Raw genomic sequence first — 18,408 nt, 5'->3', positions numbered from 1 at the left:
TTTATTTTGCCAAGATTTAATATGACTTGTTAATAATTAAATTAATTTTGGATTTATGATTACAACTTTGTCAGTGGTAAGTAAAGAATAATCGAAGCTATAGCATGGATCTATTAATAAAATTACAATTGATACAAGATAAAATTCATCTGATACACATGAATAAACATATGTACATTTTTGTTACAGTAATGGTTCAATATTTAATTTGCTATGACCTGAGTTACCGTGACTTTTAACAATAATATCGTTCAATTATCATGTTAGTACATGTCTTATCTTCCCAGTGGTCTATTTGTCAGGGAAATGTCAATCGCAAATACACAAGGCCAAAGGGAAAAAAAATAAAAGGTAAAATTATCAGGTTCAAAATTATAATTTAATAAATCGATAAAAATTTTTACATAATTTTCTGCTTATTATATATATTTTTTATTCTTATTTAAAATATTATTTTGTTTGATAAATTTTCAGCAACTTGAACTTTTACGATGCTGTAGAAAAAAGTCTTGAGTCGAAGACATAAAAAAGTGAATGAGGTATAAAAAGTAATACGTAAATTGTGAAGAACATAAGAGTGAAAAAAGCATGGAGGCCAATGATTTAGTTGGAAACAAAGAGAAATGCATTCAAAATGCAACACTGGTGACGATATGATTTAAAAAGAAGAGAAAGACATAATAATAACAGAAGGTAAAAAGAGACAAGAAAGAGATGGACAGAGAAATGATGGAAAGAGAAGATTGAAATATTGTTAAAAGTGGGGGCAATAATAAATCGTTCACCTGAGCCACTACTCGAGCTCGCAACTTTCCTGCCAGGTCGAACACACTTTAGTGTCCGAGCCGATCTCGTGCTGATCACTTTGCACGCGTCTATCAATGAATAGTTTACTAGTAAAATCAATTGGTCGGCCGTTTTACTCCAAAATTTTTTTCTAAATTCATTCAATGATAAAATTGTTTTAAAAAAAAAAAAAAAAAGTACTAATTGATACAAAGATAGATCAATGATAATCAATTAGAAAGGATGTTTAGAAAACAAATAGCTGTTAATTGAAGAATGATTTGACATAAAGTTTTTTTTTTTTTAAATTGAAGAATGTATGTGTAAAGAAAAGGTGTTTATATATACTGTTCAAGTTAACTTATCATCTACTAGTGATTCAAAACGAAAGAAGAAATTGAAGAAGAAGAAGAAGAAACGAAGAAAAGAAAAATAATTTTTGTATCGCAAAGTTTAACTTTAAAAACAGCTCTCACGCGCTATACTTATAAAACTTACGCCTGTATTCTTCCATTCGTTCGTCACCGCACCAAGTAGTCGGCACACTTGAGAGTCGACTTTCTCCTCGTGTCGTTGTCGACTGGAGAATTTTTATCTGGGCAATCGATTTTGGATGTATACAACTCTTATACGATTATCCAAAATTACCGTAAGAATTTTATTACTTTGACCAAATTGGATTTGTGCAATTTTCTCAGTTGAATTATCATCAAAATAAAAGCAACATAGATTAAGAGAAAGAAAAACGGATGAGGTAACTGTACCTGTAACGTGTGAATAGACAGAGAAGATAACGTGCAAGAAAGAAACCAAGAAAACATGAGGATTAATCGAGGAATTTGTGGAAAACTTCAAGGAGGATTTCTAAGGAGATGGTGTATGTATATAATATTATTATATTCATGACTTTTCTTTTATCAATAATTATTCAAAACAGACCTCTCTAGCAACAGACCTAATTCGACTTTTTTCAATTTGATCAAGTCTGTACATATAAGTTGAAATGAAAAAGACTATGGCCTTATATTGAGAGAGAGTTATATTATGAAATTTTATTTACAATAGAATTTCTTATGTAACGATAATAAATCGAAGAACGTGTTGAATGGGATATTTAGGTATCACATTTACTTGTCTTAGCTTAATCTTCCAGTTGCTCCAGTTGCAGTTTTATCACTAATTATAGTGGAGACATGATATCTAGGTTACTGTTATGAGAAACATTCGAAGTCCATATCACTTTGATCACGCTAGTGAAGTTTAGATGCTATTTTTCTTATTTTAAAACAAGTCTCCCTGGATGTGATTATATGGAAAATATATTCTGTTTGTCATTGGTTCCAAGATGGATAAAACAGTTAGTTTTGGTATTATTAAAGTTGATGTGCTGACAATTTAATTATTTTTTTTTACTTTATAGTGAAACTAAAATATTAAATAACAAAATGGTCACTTCATGTTGATGTATCTTTGAAATCTTGAAAGCCACGTGGGTGCAGTCATATGTACAATACAGATACAGATGTAGACATTGTGATGTGATAGATGAATACATTTGATACAGGTTTATATAGTTATCTATGTATATTATAAGTGTACTCGTGTCGTTAGTAGATGTTGGTATGACTATAAATGCAAGCAATAGTGAATGAAATGACCTCGCGTCATGGTTCGACTCATCAGCAACATTTCTTGATGATATTAGATTTTTTAAGTTCATTATGGAAATGTCTGATCATTTTCTTCATTCCACGTGGATTTTTTTTTTAATGCTATCCAATTATATGTTGTTATTTATGAATTATTGAGATCATTATTTCCAGTCCCATTAATGACAAATTTAAATGAATATTATTGAGAGTTAATTTAAAACATCTTGAACTAAAAAAAAAAATTGATTGGATTGAAGAAAAAAAAATATTCATTGATTTCGTTATTCGATTGTAAAATTGCCTAGAAAATCATTGCTATAATTTGATCGCAGTAATTATACATTAACTACTGATGATGAATCACTTTTACAAGCTAATTGTGCTGCCTTGACTTACAAAGTATTTATGAAAGAATTAAGTATGTTATTTTCTTAAGGGTTTTGTTTGATATTAGAATATAATACAAATTAGTTCGAGAATAGTTTTATTTTGAATGAAAATGTAATTTAAAATAAAAAATTCTGTATTCTACACAAGTTTTTTATAATAGTGCAATGACTTTAACTCAGTATAAGGCATGCTAATTAGATGAATTAAGTGTCACTATATATCTTTTAACATGCAAATTAAAATACCGGAATTCAAAATGCTCTTCACGTATAAGTCAATTTTTTAATTTGTATTTTCAAAGTCAAGCATTATAGCCTTTCTACTTATTAACGAGTCGTAAAAGGTCATTAGCCAACTTAATATCTTTCTACTCAGAGAAAAAATTCAATGATTATTCAAAAGATATATACATGAATATTATTTGAAAAAGTATGTTTGTAGTTGGTATTTCATAGATGGAAGTTAAATGTTAGATTACCATATTTCAATATTTTTCAAATTAAATATATCAACAATGTAAATGACGTCATTAGCTGTTCATGAGTAAACTTTCGGATAGCTAGTCTATGTTCTTACTCTACTTATAAAACCTTTAGCCGTCAATTTCAAAACCGTTATCGCGCAAACTTTCTACGGTCAATTCATTCAGTTCAATAAGTTACACTTGGTTTAAGAAGTTTTCTTTAATATTTCCTAGATGTTTTCATGTCTAAAGTTCTATTATTCATTCAATAAGTTAATATAGGTTTCCTTATCCTAGCTTCTGCGTGTTTGTTTAGTTAATTTATCTTCAATACCTTGATTATTTAATTTATGCAACTTGTTTTGATGGATAATTAGATGTAAAGTAGATAACTTCTTCATCCAACAGTTCATGAAAATTCATTCTCATTAGAGAAAAATTTATATACATTTTTTATGAGTATCATAGTTAAGTGTGAGTTGTTATGATGGTAAATATGAAGATTAAAATAATTTCTAGTTAAAGAGTATGCTTCTTGTAATATAATAGATTATTTAAAAAAATGTTGTAAAAAAAAATAAATCGTATTTGACATGAAACTGGCAGTTAAATGTTTCAACTAGTTTCAAGAATATGAACACACCGCATTCCAACATCGGCCAAACCCGAGTGACAGGCTTCGCATACTCTCCTCTCCTTGATGGTGCACTGGCTTAGCCAGTTTTCCCGGTTCATTATATACTTATATATTTTATAAGTTGTAGGTATGAGAGTCACACACTTAGATATTGATATCCTCAAGCAATGGCCAGCAAAGAAGCATCTATTCTCTTGGATCTTTACTTAATCTTTTTTTCTACAGAGTTTCTTTTAAAATTAAATATTGAGCAAAGTTTACTATCATTTATTTAAGCATTTTGCAACCATTTATTCCTGACCTTAGGTAGATTATTGTGGTTGTTGTTGGTAATTCAGTTTGTACTTAGATTGGTATATGTTTGCTAGATTGCGAGGACGAGTACTTAGTAGTTATGGTTGCTACAGCTGGACTAGACATAAATCTTCAGGTAGTGAGTAGTAATTACTACAAAAAATGTAGGTAATCATTGTTGAGAAAAAATGTAAAAACTTTAATTGAGTTGAGGTAAACAAAAATTTAGGTAATATCTGAATTTCTTTAAATATTACCATATGATTTTCACTTAAAAATAATATTTTATATTCAACTAATTATATTGATAATTAATCACATATCATTTTGATGATATTAAATTAACATATAAAATAAAGAAATGTATTTTTGTAAAATAATTTTGAAATATTGATATTTTGATTAAGTGAATCAGTTGCAAAAGTTTGAAAATATAAACAGTAACTTGAAAATATTTTATTTATTTAATAAACATTTGTGTAATTTACACTGGAAGTGATTAATTATATGAATCTTTTGTACACATTGTCGGATAACGGTGTGAATATTTATTTAGAATGTACATGTAAACTACTACTTATAGTTACTGTATTCTGTATGAGTATATTAAAGAGATATTCGATCCAAGTAATCAAGTAATGCACATGTTTAAGACACAAGACTTTACTCTGCTCTTGCAAAAGTATTCTCTGTCGTAATGGCACATACAAGACACGCGCGTAACTCTCGCCTCGCTCCCGTAATCAGCATTGCGGTTGTAGCCCGTGAACTGGAGACTTTCAATTACACGCACGTTTCTCATTGCGATCAGAAGAATATTATATATTACATTAACATGATAACAAAGTTTCTTTTTCTCAGAATGACTAACTTTTTGCCATTTCTTATTACCCACTTAAGAAGTGGAATATACTGAAATTTTATTTACATAATTTTTATTAATTAGATTATTTCATTTTATTCACTTCATTAAATTGAAATAAAATAAATGAGGTATTTTAAAATACTCATTGGCCAATGTTTATGTTATTTTTATTGTTCAAATTCAACACAACTGTGAAGTCTGTGAAAGAAACATTGGAATCTGTATACAATCAAGTATGTTAGAATTATCATAGCGATTTATAGACAAACTTGCGTGATTTGCGTGAAGATTCTTGTCTTTAGAACTTGTTTGGTGGACGGAAATGACGAAGACTTGGTAGTCTTTGCTCGACCAATGTATCGTTTTATTTTATTTCTATTTTCATCATGATAAATTCCTTTTAATTCTGATAAAATGCTTATAGGTAGCTTCTTCGTTGAATGCAAAATTTATTTTTATACTCCAAGATGTCCATTTTTAAATGATTGGTTTCTTTTGTGTTTATTATGAGATTAAATAATTATTCATTATTTTGAAATTCTTTCCACTAAATTATCACGTCAAGTTAATAAATATTTAATGAATCTTTTTTCTTTTTTCACCAATCAATTGTTCAAACACAAACATGGATATGATTGGGACGTTATTTTTTATTACAAACATACTGACAGACATGAGAAAAATAAATCTTTTCGAGTTTTATATATTCTGCGAAAGTTTTCAGGCGTATTGTAGTGATATTGTCGAAATCTAAAATGTACATACAATATTATCAAGTGTGTATAACACGTGAGAGAATAGATTATCGCGCCTCACTAGTGGGAATGAGAGCACTGAAAGTGTCAGCTTCCTACAGCTTCAATAGTCTCTTTCAGATTTTCACGTAATTTGCAGTGATGACTGTTTCAATTGCGTTTTATTTTTATTCTATAGAATAAAAAGTTTTAAATATTGCTACATATTGCTGGAATATAAAAAAATATACAAAAAAGGATAATAATAATAATAATGATTTAGTATTATTAAATAATAAAAGTAATTTTGTAATCGCTAATTATGCATTACATTAACTCACGTAGTGAAAAAAATCAATATAATATTCCGTTTCTGCATCAAAACTTGATGAAGAGATTCTTAAAAATTTTTTTTTATTTATATAGAAATTTTAAAAAGTGGATTTTTTTTCTAGCAATCATTTTTTCGAGGCTGACTATGGCAATTATTGCATATCTCTCTATTCTTCATATTAAGTAAAGTGTAATCACTGAAAAAATAAACATTTATTTTATATAGCATATATTTATCATGACTATGAGAATGTAGTAGTACACTTACACATTTCATCCAAGTTGTTCTCCTTGCTCGAATCATGCTGATCTGTATCCATAACAAAATTGCAATTATCATTGTGTACGTTGGTACAAAAATACCAAGTAAATAAATAAGAATTTTTTCTGTATTGATTGACTAACAAAAAAAGACGAATAATTTTCATATATTTCAGTTCAAATGATATTTATGAAAAACTTTATACCTCAGTTGTGTATAATTATGAAAAAAAAAACTTCATTAAACTACTTGTTTCTTCATTAAATATTGATAGTCAATAAATGACCAAGTGTATCAATTCAAGATTATTATGACAAAAAAAAAATGTATTAAATAAATCTACTTCGATAATTTACAATTGCAATCATCATTTTATCTGAATGTAATATATTTTGCATTTAATAATTTATGATGTTGAGAATAATCTTAGACATTAAATAATTTTTTGTTCATTTCTTCATTTCGAATAATTCATACTATTTATTAAGTAACTTTTATAAAAAAAATTTGCAATGAAAATGTTCTTCTGCTGTATTAATAGTGTGAATTTTTGCACTCTTTTTCCGCAGTCGACAATTGTTTTTACACCATCCAGATATAATAGAAAATATTGATAACATCATTTGAAACCTTGCAGTTCCGGAGCTAAATAAAACATGACATTTATTATTTATTTTTAAAAAATCCGTCAAATGTTGCAAAGCTTCAAGTTATTATTCAATTACTTCACTATTACATTAGAGAAAAAATAACATATTCATTTAATTTTAACTTACGCTAATTTATACTTTCAAATGACAGTTGTTAGGTAACGTAGAAGCACTATTTTTATACCATTTCACGTATTAAATACACTGAACGTAATAATTTAATATTTTGAAATAATTAAATCACTTCAGATAAAAATTTATAATGAAGGTCTTGAGACATTTTTGATGATAGAAAAATTATAAGTCCACGTGAAAACCTTGTTTTTATAATAAAAATCAATGAAAGTTGAAAGTAAAAATAAATTCGATGCCAACTAAATGATACGAACCGGTTTAACTCCTTGAATGAGCTCCAAGGGAATTTTTGGAGGTTAATCCAGTTGGGCCATTGCACGAATGACCTTTCGTGTCATCTCCCAGCTCTCTGTGGTCGCCATTTATTTACTTTCAGGGGCAAACATCTTCAGCATCTTTTTGTTCATAATATTTTATGCAGGAATGTTATTGACTTTTACTGACGTGTTGGCTAATCAGTAGTTTATTCTTTCACATAGGTATTGTATCAGCATAATGCTGACAAATAATTTTCTAACATCAACAAGTTAATTTATTTTCCAACTCTATGACGTCCACTGCGGAATAAATATTTGGAATAAATTAGATAAAAATATTCAAAATGATGATTATTTAAAAAAAAAAATAACTATTTTCATGACAACTTGGTTAAAAATATGCTTATAAATATTTCGAATGTTTGAATGAGTGTATAAAAAAAACAAGTTACCATAATTTATACGTAATATGTCATTCGCTCTATTTGATTGCAAGTGAAAGTTATTTTAATTCGATATTTTCATCAAAAATAACCGGACGTAAAATTCCATTGCGGAATCAGAACTCATGTTCCTATACGCCTATTTTCTACTACCAATTATAAATAATACCCATCTTTGATTACAAAGACACATCTATTCCATTCTTTTCGTTCAAAAGACATCGTAGTAATGGGAAAGTACATCATGATTTTTGCTTTTTTCTTCATTCATCTTCTTCAAAATGATACGATGATGGCGATGATAAATAAGTTGGAAGGAAGTAGAATTTTTTAAATTTAAAATCATCTAGAAAAGAAAAAAAACAATCTCACTTTATATTAGTTATGTAATTTTTTTTAGGCAATATTATTTGTCGGTATAGTGACTCACTTCAATGGTCTTCGTTATTGATCTAACCGATTATTACTTCCATGAAGTGTTTTAAAGAGGTTTTTCACAGGTTATGCAACTCAAAGTTTCCGAACGCTTTATTTATTTAATAATAATTATAATAATCTAAATAAATAAACAGAAAACTTCCTTTAAAAAAAAAAATTTTTTAGTCAGCATAATTACAGTCGAACTTGACCTTTGATGGCAACCAACTTCACTGTAGTAAAGATCCAACTTTAAAAGTCTCATAAATCTCACACGCTCTGGTAATTGAGACACAAATACCTACATGACATGTAATGTACCTTCAAAAGTAAAAACACTCATCTAGAAATGTGTTAGGAAAATCGGAAAAGCGGATCCAATTAACTTCCGGTATGGTTTTACTGTACATTGCATGTCGAAGAAAGTGATAGTTTGATGTTATAATAAAGTCATCCGGTTGAATTGTTAGTCGGAATTCATTTCTTCCGCATTTGTTAAAAGAAGAGAACTTGGGTTAAATGTTACTTGGTGATAGCCTTCAGGAAGTTGCATATCGGGTCGATAGAGGTTAATTAAAAAGTTTTTTTTTTGTCATTAAAATATTGAAGATACAAGAAGACACTACAACCTTGGAATAAGATTTCTAGAATTATTGTGTATTATTATGTAATTAAATTTATTTTAACTTTTAATTTATGATAATTCACAGCAATATATTTTAGTACTACTACTAATTAAGATTTAAAAAAATACATTGAAAATTGAAATAGAATTTTTAAAATTGTTTTCTAACTACTTTAGGTCTAATTAATCATTTTTGAGACAATCTTTTAACACTGAATGGTAATTTTCTTTTGTATTTCAGGACAAATGTCTGAATGGATTAATTTGAAACACTGTTAGATTTTCTAAGGAGTTAGATGTTGAAAAACTCTCACTTCTTATTTCATATTTTTAAGACGAAAAAAAAGCCAGACACGTGAAAATACAAAAAATAAAATAATCACTGTAATACTTGGTCTATGAATGTCCATATGTAATAAAAAAAGCAATAGAACATTTATGTTCAGTAATTTGCTTGAGAATGAGAGATTTTAACAGAAAAAAAGAAATGAAAAAAAACCAAGAAGTCACTGGATAATAATATAGTATCTATTTAGTTTAGTTCATTAAAAATTTGCTAGAAAAAATTTACGATTATGTCTTCTGCTTCTACAAGGATTCATTTTTATGAGCATGTTTATTGAAAGTAATGTATTCTTTATTACATATTTAATTAATTTTCGACATAATTTGAAGGTTAAATGGTGGCCATGGAAAATAGAAAAAATGAAATTTTTATACCATCAGTTCATTGAATAATTTTTAAAATAAAAATTTAACTAAAAGATTAGACATTTTATGGTTATAAAGTATACATGAATAATAATCTATTAATTACAATAAAAATCAAGCTTATAATGAATGTCTATTATTGAATAATAGTTGAATAATCGCCGTGTCACACTATTCAATTATTTTATAATTTCTACAAGTGAATAATGATATTATTTTGAGAGATTCATTAGTAAACAGCAAGTTTAATGCATAAATGACGGTAGCATGTATTAGAAAACATGTAATCTAACAACGGTTGAACAAATAAAGAAAAAGTGTTACAATCCCTACACTTACATGCTTTAGAGTAATAATTACAGGCAGTGACAAATCAAAAAAGAGGGAAAAATTGCGATGCTATCTAGAAGTTCACTTTAGTATTTTTATTGTATCGAGTAAACTTGACAGTAAGCTATTCAGTTGTTCATCTGACAGGAACCTGAACGATTCAAACTAGGTCGAAAAAATATTGTTAGATTTTCCTATTATGTTTTGTCTAATTAAAATGAAGCATAAGAAAATAATATTACTAACAGGTTGATCATTTTTTTATTTTATTTTAAAATTAATTTTTGTCATTTTTATTCAATGAATCATTTTTTTTTTTTAATTTTCAGGGGCAGCTGTAGCAGCTGGAGCATTATTGATAATCTTCGCTGGAGTACTGGCAGCATTGTTCCCAAACATTATGGAGTTGATAATAAATCGAGAAGTGTCTATTAGAGAGGGTAGCCGATCATATGGATGGTGGAAAGCACCTCCAATAGTTCCTCGAATGAATATTTACATTTATAACGTAACTAATGCTGATGAGTTCTTAAATAACGGTGACAAACCCATTGTTGATGAACTTGGTCCCTATGTATACCTTCAAAAGTGGGATAAAACTAATATTACATTCAATGATAACGGAACAGTCAGTTACAATGTGAGGAAACGTTTCGTATTTTCTGAGGTGATTATTTGTTTTTCTTTTTTTTTAATATTATAAATATATAGGGTGTGACAATGACTAAGCTGTGGTTGGAAAAAATGTCTATTAATTTAATTCTTTGAATATTAATCATTTTTATAAATATAAAGAATAAGATTCAATGATTGTGGTAAAATTTTATGGATATTTTATGAGTCAGTAGTAAGTGTGATTCATTGTCTGACATTTTTTTTCCATTGGAATTTTTTTCTAAGTACACTTGAGTGCAAAAATCATTTTAAAATTAATTATCAAGTTTCTTAGTGCAGGAAAAAAACAGTTGGATCATGAAATATGAATTTTCTATCATTTTGGCGTAACATAATATTATAATTATCTTGTCCACTAGTCACTGGGTAAATAATAAAAATGAAATCAAGTAGGACTTTGATGAATGTTATTTGTAACTTGACTAATTGAACAATAAGACATGACAAATTAATCGGTTGACTGAAAGTTTGGTAGGCATTCTTCAGTTGTCTTACTCTGATTACGATGAAAACACGCTCATCCGTGCGCGACTACAATGCATACGGAATCGCAATTTGCATATCACTCGTAGCAACGCTCCGTTGACTCGTTTAAGATGTTGATGATGGCCGAGGTCTAGAATCACCTGATAGTTTAGTAGTATAATAACTTATCAAGTAATTTTATTCTTGTATTACAAAATACTTTGGATGAAAAAATAATCAAAATAATTTTATGAATAATTTAAATTGAATTTTTTCTTTTTTCATATATAGAAATATTTTTATACTTTGATTATAATTAATGATTAATAATTTACAGGAATTATCTTCGGGTTTATCTGAAGATGATTTGGTAATTGTCCCAAATGTGCCAATGCTATCAGCAACCAGTCAATCTCGTCACGCAGCAAGGTTTCTCCGGCTAGCTATGGCATCGATCATGGACATTTTAAAAATTAAACCATTTGTCGAGGTCTCAATCGGTCAACTTCTTTGGGGATACGATGATCCATTACTCAAGCTTGCCAAGGACGTCGTACCAAAAGAGCAGAAACTTCCTTACGACCAGTTTGGATTATTATATGGAAAAAATGGAACACATCCTGATATGTATACCGTCTTTACTGGTACATCAGATATCACAAAGTATGGAATGATGGATAGGTGGAATGGAAAAGATAGTTTTCAACATTGGACCACAGATCAATGTGATAATATATTGGGTGGTGACGGCAGTATTTTCCCCCCGCATATCTCCAAGCAAACTGTACTCAAGGTCTTTGACAAGGACTTGTGTAGAACCCTTCCGCTTGTCTTCAAGGTAAACTAGACTTTATGCTAATAATATTTTTTTATATTAAATACTTTCTATCATTTTTTTTCAAGGTTATTAATAATAATTGACTGTAGTGAATTAAATAAATTTAAATTAAAACATGACACTTTTTTTAATGTTATAGGAAGAAGTAGCTACTGCTGGAGATGTTCCCGGATATAGATTTGTTCCACCTAAAGATGTATTTGCATCAGCTGATCGTATCTCTGCTCAAGAATGTTATTGCCCCTCTGGTCCGCCTTGTGCACCAGAAGGAACATTTAATGTCTCTAAATGTCAATACGATTCTCCTGTTTTGCTAAGTTTCCCTCACTTTTATTTAGGTATTAAATATTCATTTTTTTCGTATTAAATACAAAGAGTAAATGAGAATGATAAATTGGAATTAAACAATTTTTTTCAGCTGATCCTGCTCTACGGGAAGCCGTAGTAGGAATATCACCTCCAGACGCAGAAAAACATCAATTCTTCATTGATGTCCAACCATTAATGGGAACTACATTGAGAGCACGTGCTCGAGTTCAAATCAATCTCGCTGTTAGTCAAGTGAGAGATATCAAACAAGTTGCCTCATTTCCCGATATCATTTTTCCCATCATGTGGTTTGAAGATGTAAGTGTATTCTTTAAATTAAATTGATATGAAAAATCAACAACAAATCAATCAAATGTGCTTACATCAGTACTTATGAATGAATATTATTATAACAGGGTGTTGATGGATTACCAGAAGAAGTAACATCTCTCTTAAAAATGGCTGTTGATGTTCCACCAATAGCAAGAGCAGGTCTCGCAGGTGCTATGGCTGCAGCAGGAATAATTGTTCTCGTTGGTGCACTTTTCTGTCTCGCTAGAGCGGCTAAACGTCAGGAAAAATTGCATTTAAGCAATCCTCTACCTCCAGGTATGACAAAGCAAGGAAATATTAATCCAGGTTTTCAAGGACCAACAAAATAAATTAGATAATAAAAATAGAAAGTGATATATGTATAAGAAATGAAAACAAAAACAGAGTAAAGAAAGTAAAAAGAAAAAATCCTCCGTTGATATAAGGATTTTTCTTTTTTTATTGTTTTTAAATATCGGACAGTAATCCAGAGTAAAAATTCGACTTGAATTAAATTCAAAGGTGAATAAATTTTATGTGTACTCGTCATGACAACAATGTAATAATTTCAACAACAATTGTATAATTATAACGAAGAAAATAATTGTCAAGCAGGCGGGAAATGGTGAAAGTAAGAGAAAAGAGGTATTTAAGTTTGTATTTAGGGTGAATTATTAGAAATGATCTAGATTTTAAATATTTACAAACTTTTTATGAAAACTGTAAAATATATTACAAACATAATTATGATTAATGGAATCAATCTATGAATGATTATTCAAAAAGACATATTCTTTAAAAAATATTTACCGTCATCAATTGTCTATATATTTTATGACAGTAAATATTTAGCTCTCTTCTTTTCGTACAAAAATTTTTTACTTTGTTTTTTAAAATTTAAAACCCTTCAATGCACGTAATCTTTTTATGCTCAACGAAAGTCTTTCGTAGTAGGTCGAGGTCGAGAGATAATAAAATTATGATATAAATGTATTAATTTTAACGATCTAATGTTTTCATTTAATACGTCATTATATTGACGCATTTGTTGTGGTGAATGTTGAGAAATTTGATCATGTTCAGACAGAAAAATATATTTTTAAATCCATTGATATGGTAGAAGTCCAACAATAATTTAATTAAAAATTCTAATGCTAATCGTACAAAGCATATCAATCAACTGCGAAACAAATCACAAACATGAATGATAACATGCAAAAATTGGAAAAAAAAAAACATAAACAGATGCACTGAAGTGTAACTAAACTACACATGCGTGTACTTTAGAATGATCTAGTTCTTTCTTCTAGAAGTGTGGCAGTTGAAGTAATTTAATTAAATGCAAACTAAATTTCAAATTACAGTTGTAAAATAATTATTATTATTGTTATAAATTAATTATCATAATAGAAATTGGATTTAATCCAAAAGAAAATTAAGCCAAGACTTGATTAATGAAAGAAAGTAACATCAAATGTGTTTTTGAAAATCATTGATAATGATTTAAGTTAATGAATTTATTCTAGATTTATAAAATATCAAAATATCTTGGCTACGTATTCCGTCCAATGAATGTAACTATATCTAATGTTTTATATTATTATTATTATTAATTATTTTTAAATAAAATTCTTATTATTCTTCGTTGTATATGTTATATATATTACTAGGAACAAAAATTATTAGATAATATTTGTTAGGTGAAAATAATTTTGTACAAATAAATCAAAAGATACCAAACAAAATATTTCATTGCTGATTATTTATATTACGCCTCTTCATTTGTACATATTAAATGTTACTTAGATAGATAGATATATATATATATTTTTATCATCGTATGTTCACTTGGAAAAAATAGACTTATGAAAACCAATTAATTTGTACCACATCATTTTTGCAAAATTTTTGAATCATATAAAATGCTTGCAATTTAAACAGCTAATATCATGTTTCACGGAAGAAGGTCATGCTAGTAAAGAGAGGTTATCACTTTATAAAAAATAACATGATAAAATACATTCTGCTGATAAGACATAGACATTAGCATATTAATAATCTATATTGATTAATGTTCCTTAGTTATAGAAATTATGTAACTGTTGGATGAGTATATTTACATACAGTAATTCAAGATCATGGTTTTCTTTTATTATTTTGGTTTGAGCATTTATTTAATAACTTGTTAAATATTACTATTCATTAATTTATTTAACTAAATTATCGTGATTAATGAGGTAACAATAAAATTTATGATAAAATTAATAACATAATATATTAGTAAATTTATATATTCAACAATATTTCCAAATTACTTAGTTTATTTATTAACTTCTATCCAATAAAATTCTTATCAATAAACACCTAATTAAAAAATCGCGAGATAAATAAAATAATTAATAAATAGAAAGTTTTAAAATTAACAGTCTTTTTACCCTTCATACTTTCTCGAATAGTTTTTAAGAGTAAAAAATAATATTTTGCCCTGAGAAAGATATTGTACACATCTTTACTTATAATTATTCACACCTTTCTTTGTTCATAACACATAAATTTAAAAGTTTTTATTCTTGCCACAGGTCTAATACCAAAGAAACTACTACTCTACTTAACTTTAACTACTAATTAACTTTAATTTTTTTGTAATAATAATTAACATTGTACTGTTCCTAACTCACTTTCTTCGAGTAATTTAGCTTGTCCAGATATTTTTCTCTTCAGAGCAGCTCGATGTGCTTCCCGTTGTTTTCTTAAGACATGCATGAGAGCTCCTGAAGATAAGATGATACCTACAATGCTTCCCCACTTCATTCCTGCTTCAACTGTGGATGCAGTAAAAAATGCATGTTTCAAGAGATTCATCAGGTGGTCTGGAATGCTGTCGACTCCAACGTCAATCCAAATTAAAGGTAGAATTTGCCCATCTTCGATATTCCCAAGGAAAGGAATACCAGCAACTTTGCGAGCTTCAACGTTCAGTTGGACTCTAGAGTGTCCTCCCATTACAATTCCCAATCGCTAAAATAAATAAACAATTAGTAACCAATTATTTTATAACAATTGCCAGTAATAATTATCAGTCATTTTAAAATAGCAAAATAACTCACTGGGTGAACATTGACGTATGTTTCATGCAAATTTTGTTGAGGATTTAAACCATCAATATTTTTTTTAAGACTTTCATCTCCATTTAAAAAATGAGGCAAAGACACAGCGATAGGCATATTGAAGGTACAGACTGACGAATTAAAGATTCCATTAGGGGGACAGGTTTTTGATGATGAAACACCTGTTATAGTTTGTGGACAAAAGCAACGTTCCTCTCCATTGTTGTAATTGAAAGCATCAGTAGGAGGTTTGAACCTTTAAGTATATTAATATTTATTAAATAAAAATTGTTATTAATGTCAATAATTTTATTGACAAAATTTTTTTTTAGGAAATCAATGATTAACTTACGTATATGTTGGAACCCCAAAGGATATGTCAGATCCTGCTCGTTGGAAACGTAAAGTACGACGCATATCAACAGCATAAATTGATAATGTTGAATCAGGATCTTTGATCATGTTATAAGGGAACATGTATCCTTCTGACCCATAAACACGGTCACACTGAGCATCATGCCAGACATGTTGATTACTACGACCATTGACTCGTTCAATCATTGATAGTTGATTTAAATCATGTATTCCTGTGTTCATTGTAATAACATCCGATGAGACACCATTTTTCTAAAAGAAAATAGTTGATTTCATATATCATTGAAAGATAATAAATTTTTAATTACAAGAAAGAATGAATAATAAACATACGTGGGCAAGAAGACCAAATTTTTCAAAAGATATATGTTCTTGGAAAGAAATAAATGGTTTTCCTAATTCAAATATTTTATCATCATATCCCCATAATAGACCCCCTGCTGTGACTGATGTGAAGGGTTTTGATTGCAAAGTCGTGAGGACTCCAGTAAGAGCAAGATGAGCAAAAAAAGACATATCTTTAACAAAAGCCATAGCTGCCATAAGTGGAACATTTGGTGCAATAATAATTTCGTCATCAGGTCTTCCACCCTCCCATTGAAAGGATCTTTTCTCTTGAAAACTTATCGTTCCATTTTCATGAAAAACATAATTTATTCTTGTCAAAGTTTCACGATAAATATATGGTCCAACCTCTTCAACTTTCAATTTTTTTGTTCTACCACTTTCAAAGTCATCAACATTTGTGTAGTTGAATATTTTTATCTTGTAGACTGCCCGAATTGGTGGGCGAATGAACCACTCCAGCATTGGAGTACCATTTTTAACGACAAGTGTTGAAAGAATAGTATTTTGAAAGATATTTGTACACCAGAAAATTACAAAAAGAACCAGACTTGAAAATGTCATACCAAGAACTGAAGCAACGACCAACTTTCGCGGTAGAAAATGTCGACGATTATTCGACAACGGTTTTTCCATTATTGACATGCCTTTTGTCATTTTGCCAAAAAATTAACTTTATTTTAGATTAATTAAAAATTTAAATAACTTTTTTACTATATAATTATTCCAATCAGCAATTAAATGTGTGCTTCGTAAATATTTAGTTGATGATGATGGTTAATATATTTTTTAACTTTGATCCAAAATTCCCAATGAATCACGATCAAATGATACACTTAGAATGGTTTTCATTTGACTGACTTCTCATACGACTTAATGTCTTACAAAAATCTCTCAGTTTCTCTTTTTTCAATCTAATGATAACCTTGTTGCGAGGGTTGACCTTTCTTGGGTAGCACCTCCGATATGTTGGACAGTTAGGACACGGGTCTTTGCCATCCTGTCTGCGACCGGCAAACACGTTCATCAACATTCTGAAAATATTGTTATCATTATTTTAGCATCATACCATTCATTTAATTTAAAACAGTAAGAAGTATTTTATGTTAACTTTGGTGTGGAAATTATTGATTAAAAAAATATGATAAATTCTAGAAAAAAGTAATATTACAGATTGATTAAAGTAAAATTTAATTTAAATATTCTGATTAATGATATAACACTGATATGAAGAAGGCTATGCAATATAGAATAGTCAATTATAATTATAATAGAAAAAGCAAAACAATATGTTTTTAATGAAGTGGTGATATCTTATCAATAAATGAATCAAGTCTACGACTTTTAGAAATTGAAATTTGTGTGATTTTACTCCAAGGCTATTGATAAAGCATTCAATAATCAAAATATAGCTGTCAAAGTGAATTGTTTATATTTAATAATAATTGAAAAAAAAGCTTGTAACAATCTGTATATAGATATAATAATATGAATATGTATGATTGGATATTTTAAACGTTGGCGTAATTTAATTGGAGACATTAAGCATCAGGCGATTCACATTTGCTCAATCACTGCGAGGTGGATAAGTCGCGGATAAATGTTATAGCATCGTCTCGGATAATTCCCTTTATTGTGACCAGACGATTAAAAAAAAATGACTTGTGATAACATCCTGGCGATTTGTTTTTGTCAAGCTTATTAAACTTTAAGTTAAATACTATACTTAACTTAGACAGACGTAACTAAGATATCTCTAATTATTAATAAAGTTTAAAGAGAAATAATAAAACTTACTCGTTTAATAGTTGATAACAGATTTTTTTTGCTTCAATTCCGTTTGCAGTAGACGACATTTTTTATCTCTACTTACAAGAGTCTATAAAAAATATAAAAATGTCTTCAAGTGATTAGATAGTTGTATCAAATTTTGTTAATTATTATAATTATAATAAAACATCTAAAACTTCAACTCTAGAATTATGAAAAAAGAATGGA

General features: G+C 28.5%; 2 protein-coding genes and 2 long non-coding RNA genes across 5 annotated transcripts; 2 read left to right on the top strand and 2 right to left on the bottom strand.

The window, feature by feature from the left end:
* The first annotated feature begins 207 nt into the window (after positions 1-207).
* emp (epithelial membrane protein) lies at positions 208-13,844 on the top strand. 2 transcript variants are annotated; one of them, XM_035078915.1, is made up of 7 exons: positions 208-351; positions 475-1,663; positions 10,314-10,651; positions 11,462-11,962; positions 12,102-12,300; positions 12,381-12,589; positions 12,688-13,844. In XM_035078915.1, the coding sequence occupies exons 2-7, from the start codon at positions 1,606-1,608 to the stop codon at positions 12,931-12,933; spliced, it is 1,551 nt and encodes a 516-aa protein (XP_034934806.1). In that variant the 5' UTR covers positions 208-351; positions 475-1,605; the 3' UTR covers positions 12,934-13,844. The 2 variants fall into 2 exon arrangements, with proteins under 2 accessions (XP_034934806.1, XP_034934812.1); XM_035078921.1 differs by lacking the exons at positions 208-351; positions 475-1,663 and adding an exon at positions 9,909-10,232.
* On the top strand, positions 1,673-3,202 carry LOC118064394 (uncharacterized). Its single transcript, XR_004690056.1, has 2 exons — positions 1,673-2,143; positions 2,207-3,202. It is a non-coding gene; the product is annotated as an uncharacterized lncRNA (long non-coding RNA).
* On the bottom strand, positions 4,667-7,777 carry LOC118064388 (uncharacterized). Its single transcript, XR_004690055.1, has 5 exons — positions 7,456-7,777; positions 7,193-7,383; positions 6,423-6,464; positions 6,163-6,351; positions 4,667-6,051 (listed from the first exon to the last, which is right to left on the bottom strand). It is a non-coding gene; the product is annotated as an uncharacterized lncRNA (long non-coding RNA).
* Positions 13,845-14,896: 1,052 nt separating the features above from the next.
* Positions 14,897-18,289, bottom strand: LOC118075151 (scavenger receptor class B member 1-like). The gene is made up of 5 exons (XM_035096848.1): positions 18,208-18,289; positions 16,399-17,444; positions 16,043-16,317; positions 15,691-15,946; positions 14,897-15,601 (listed from the first exon to the last, which is right to left on the bottom strand). The coding sequence occupies exons 2-5, from the start codon at positions 17,065-17,067 to the stop codon at positions 15,236-15,238; spliced, it is 1,566 nt and encodes a 521-aa protein (XP_034952739.1). The 5' UTR covers positions 17,068-17,444; positions 18,208-18,289; the 3' UTR covers positions 14,897-15,235.
* Between the last annotated feature and the right edge of the window lie 119 nt (positions 18,290-18,408).

This window comes from Chelonus insularis, unplaced genomic scaffold (assembly GCF_013357705.1).
Source record: "Chelonus insularis isolate UGA/USDA-ARS -01 unplaced genomic scaffold, ASM1335770v1 contig_116_pilon, whole genome shotgun sequence".
In the NCBI taxonomy this organism is placed as follows: domain Eukaryota; kingdom Metazoa; phylum Arthropoda; class Insecta; order Hymenoptera; family Braconidae; genus Chelonus; species Chelonus insularis.
Note: the sequence above shows the minus strand (reverse complement) of the source record. Positions and strands in the feature narration are given on the sequence as shown.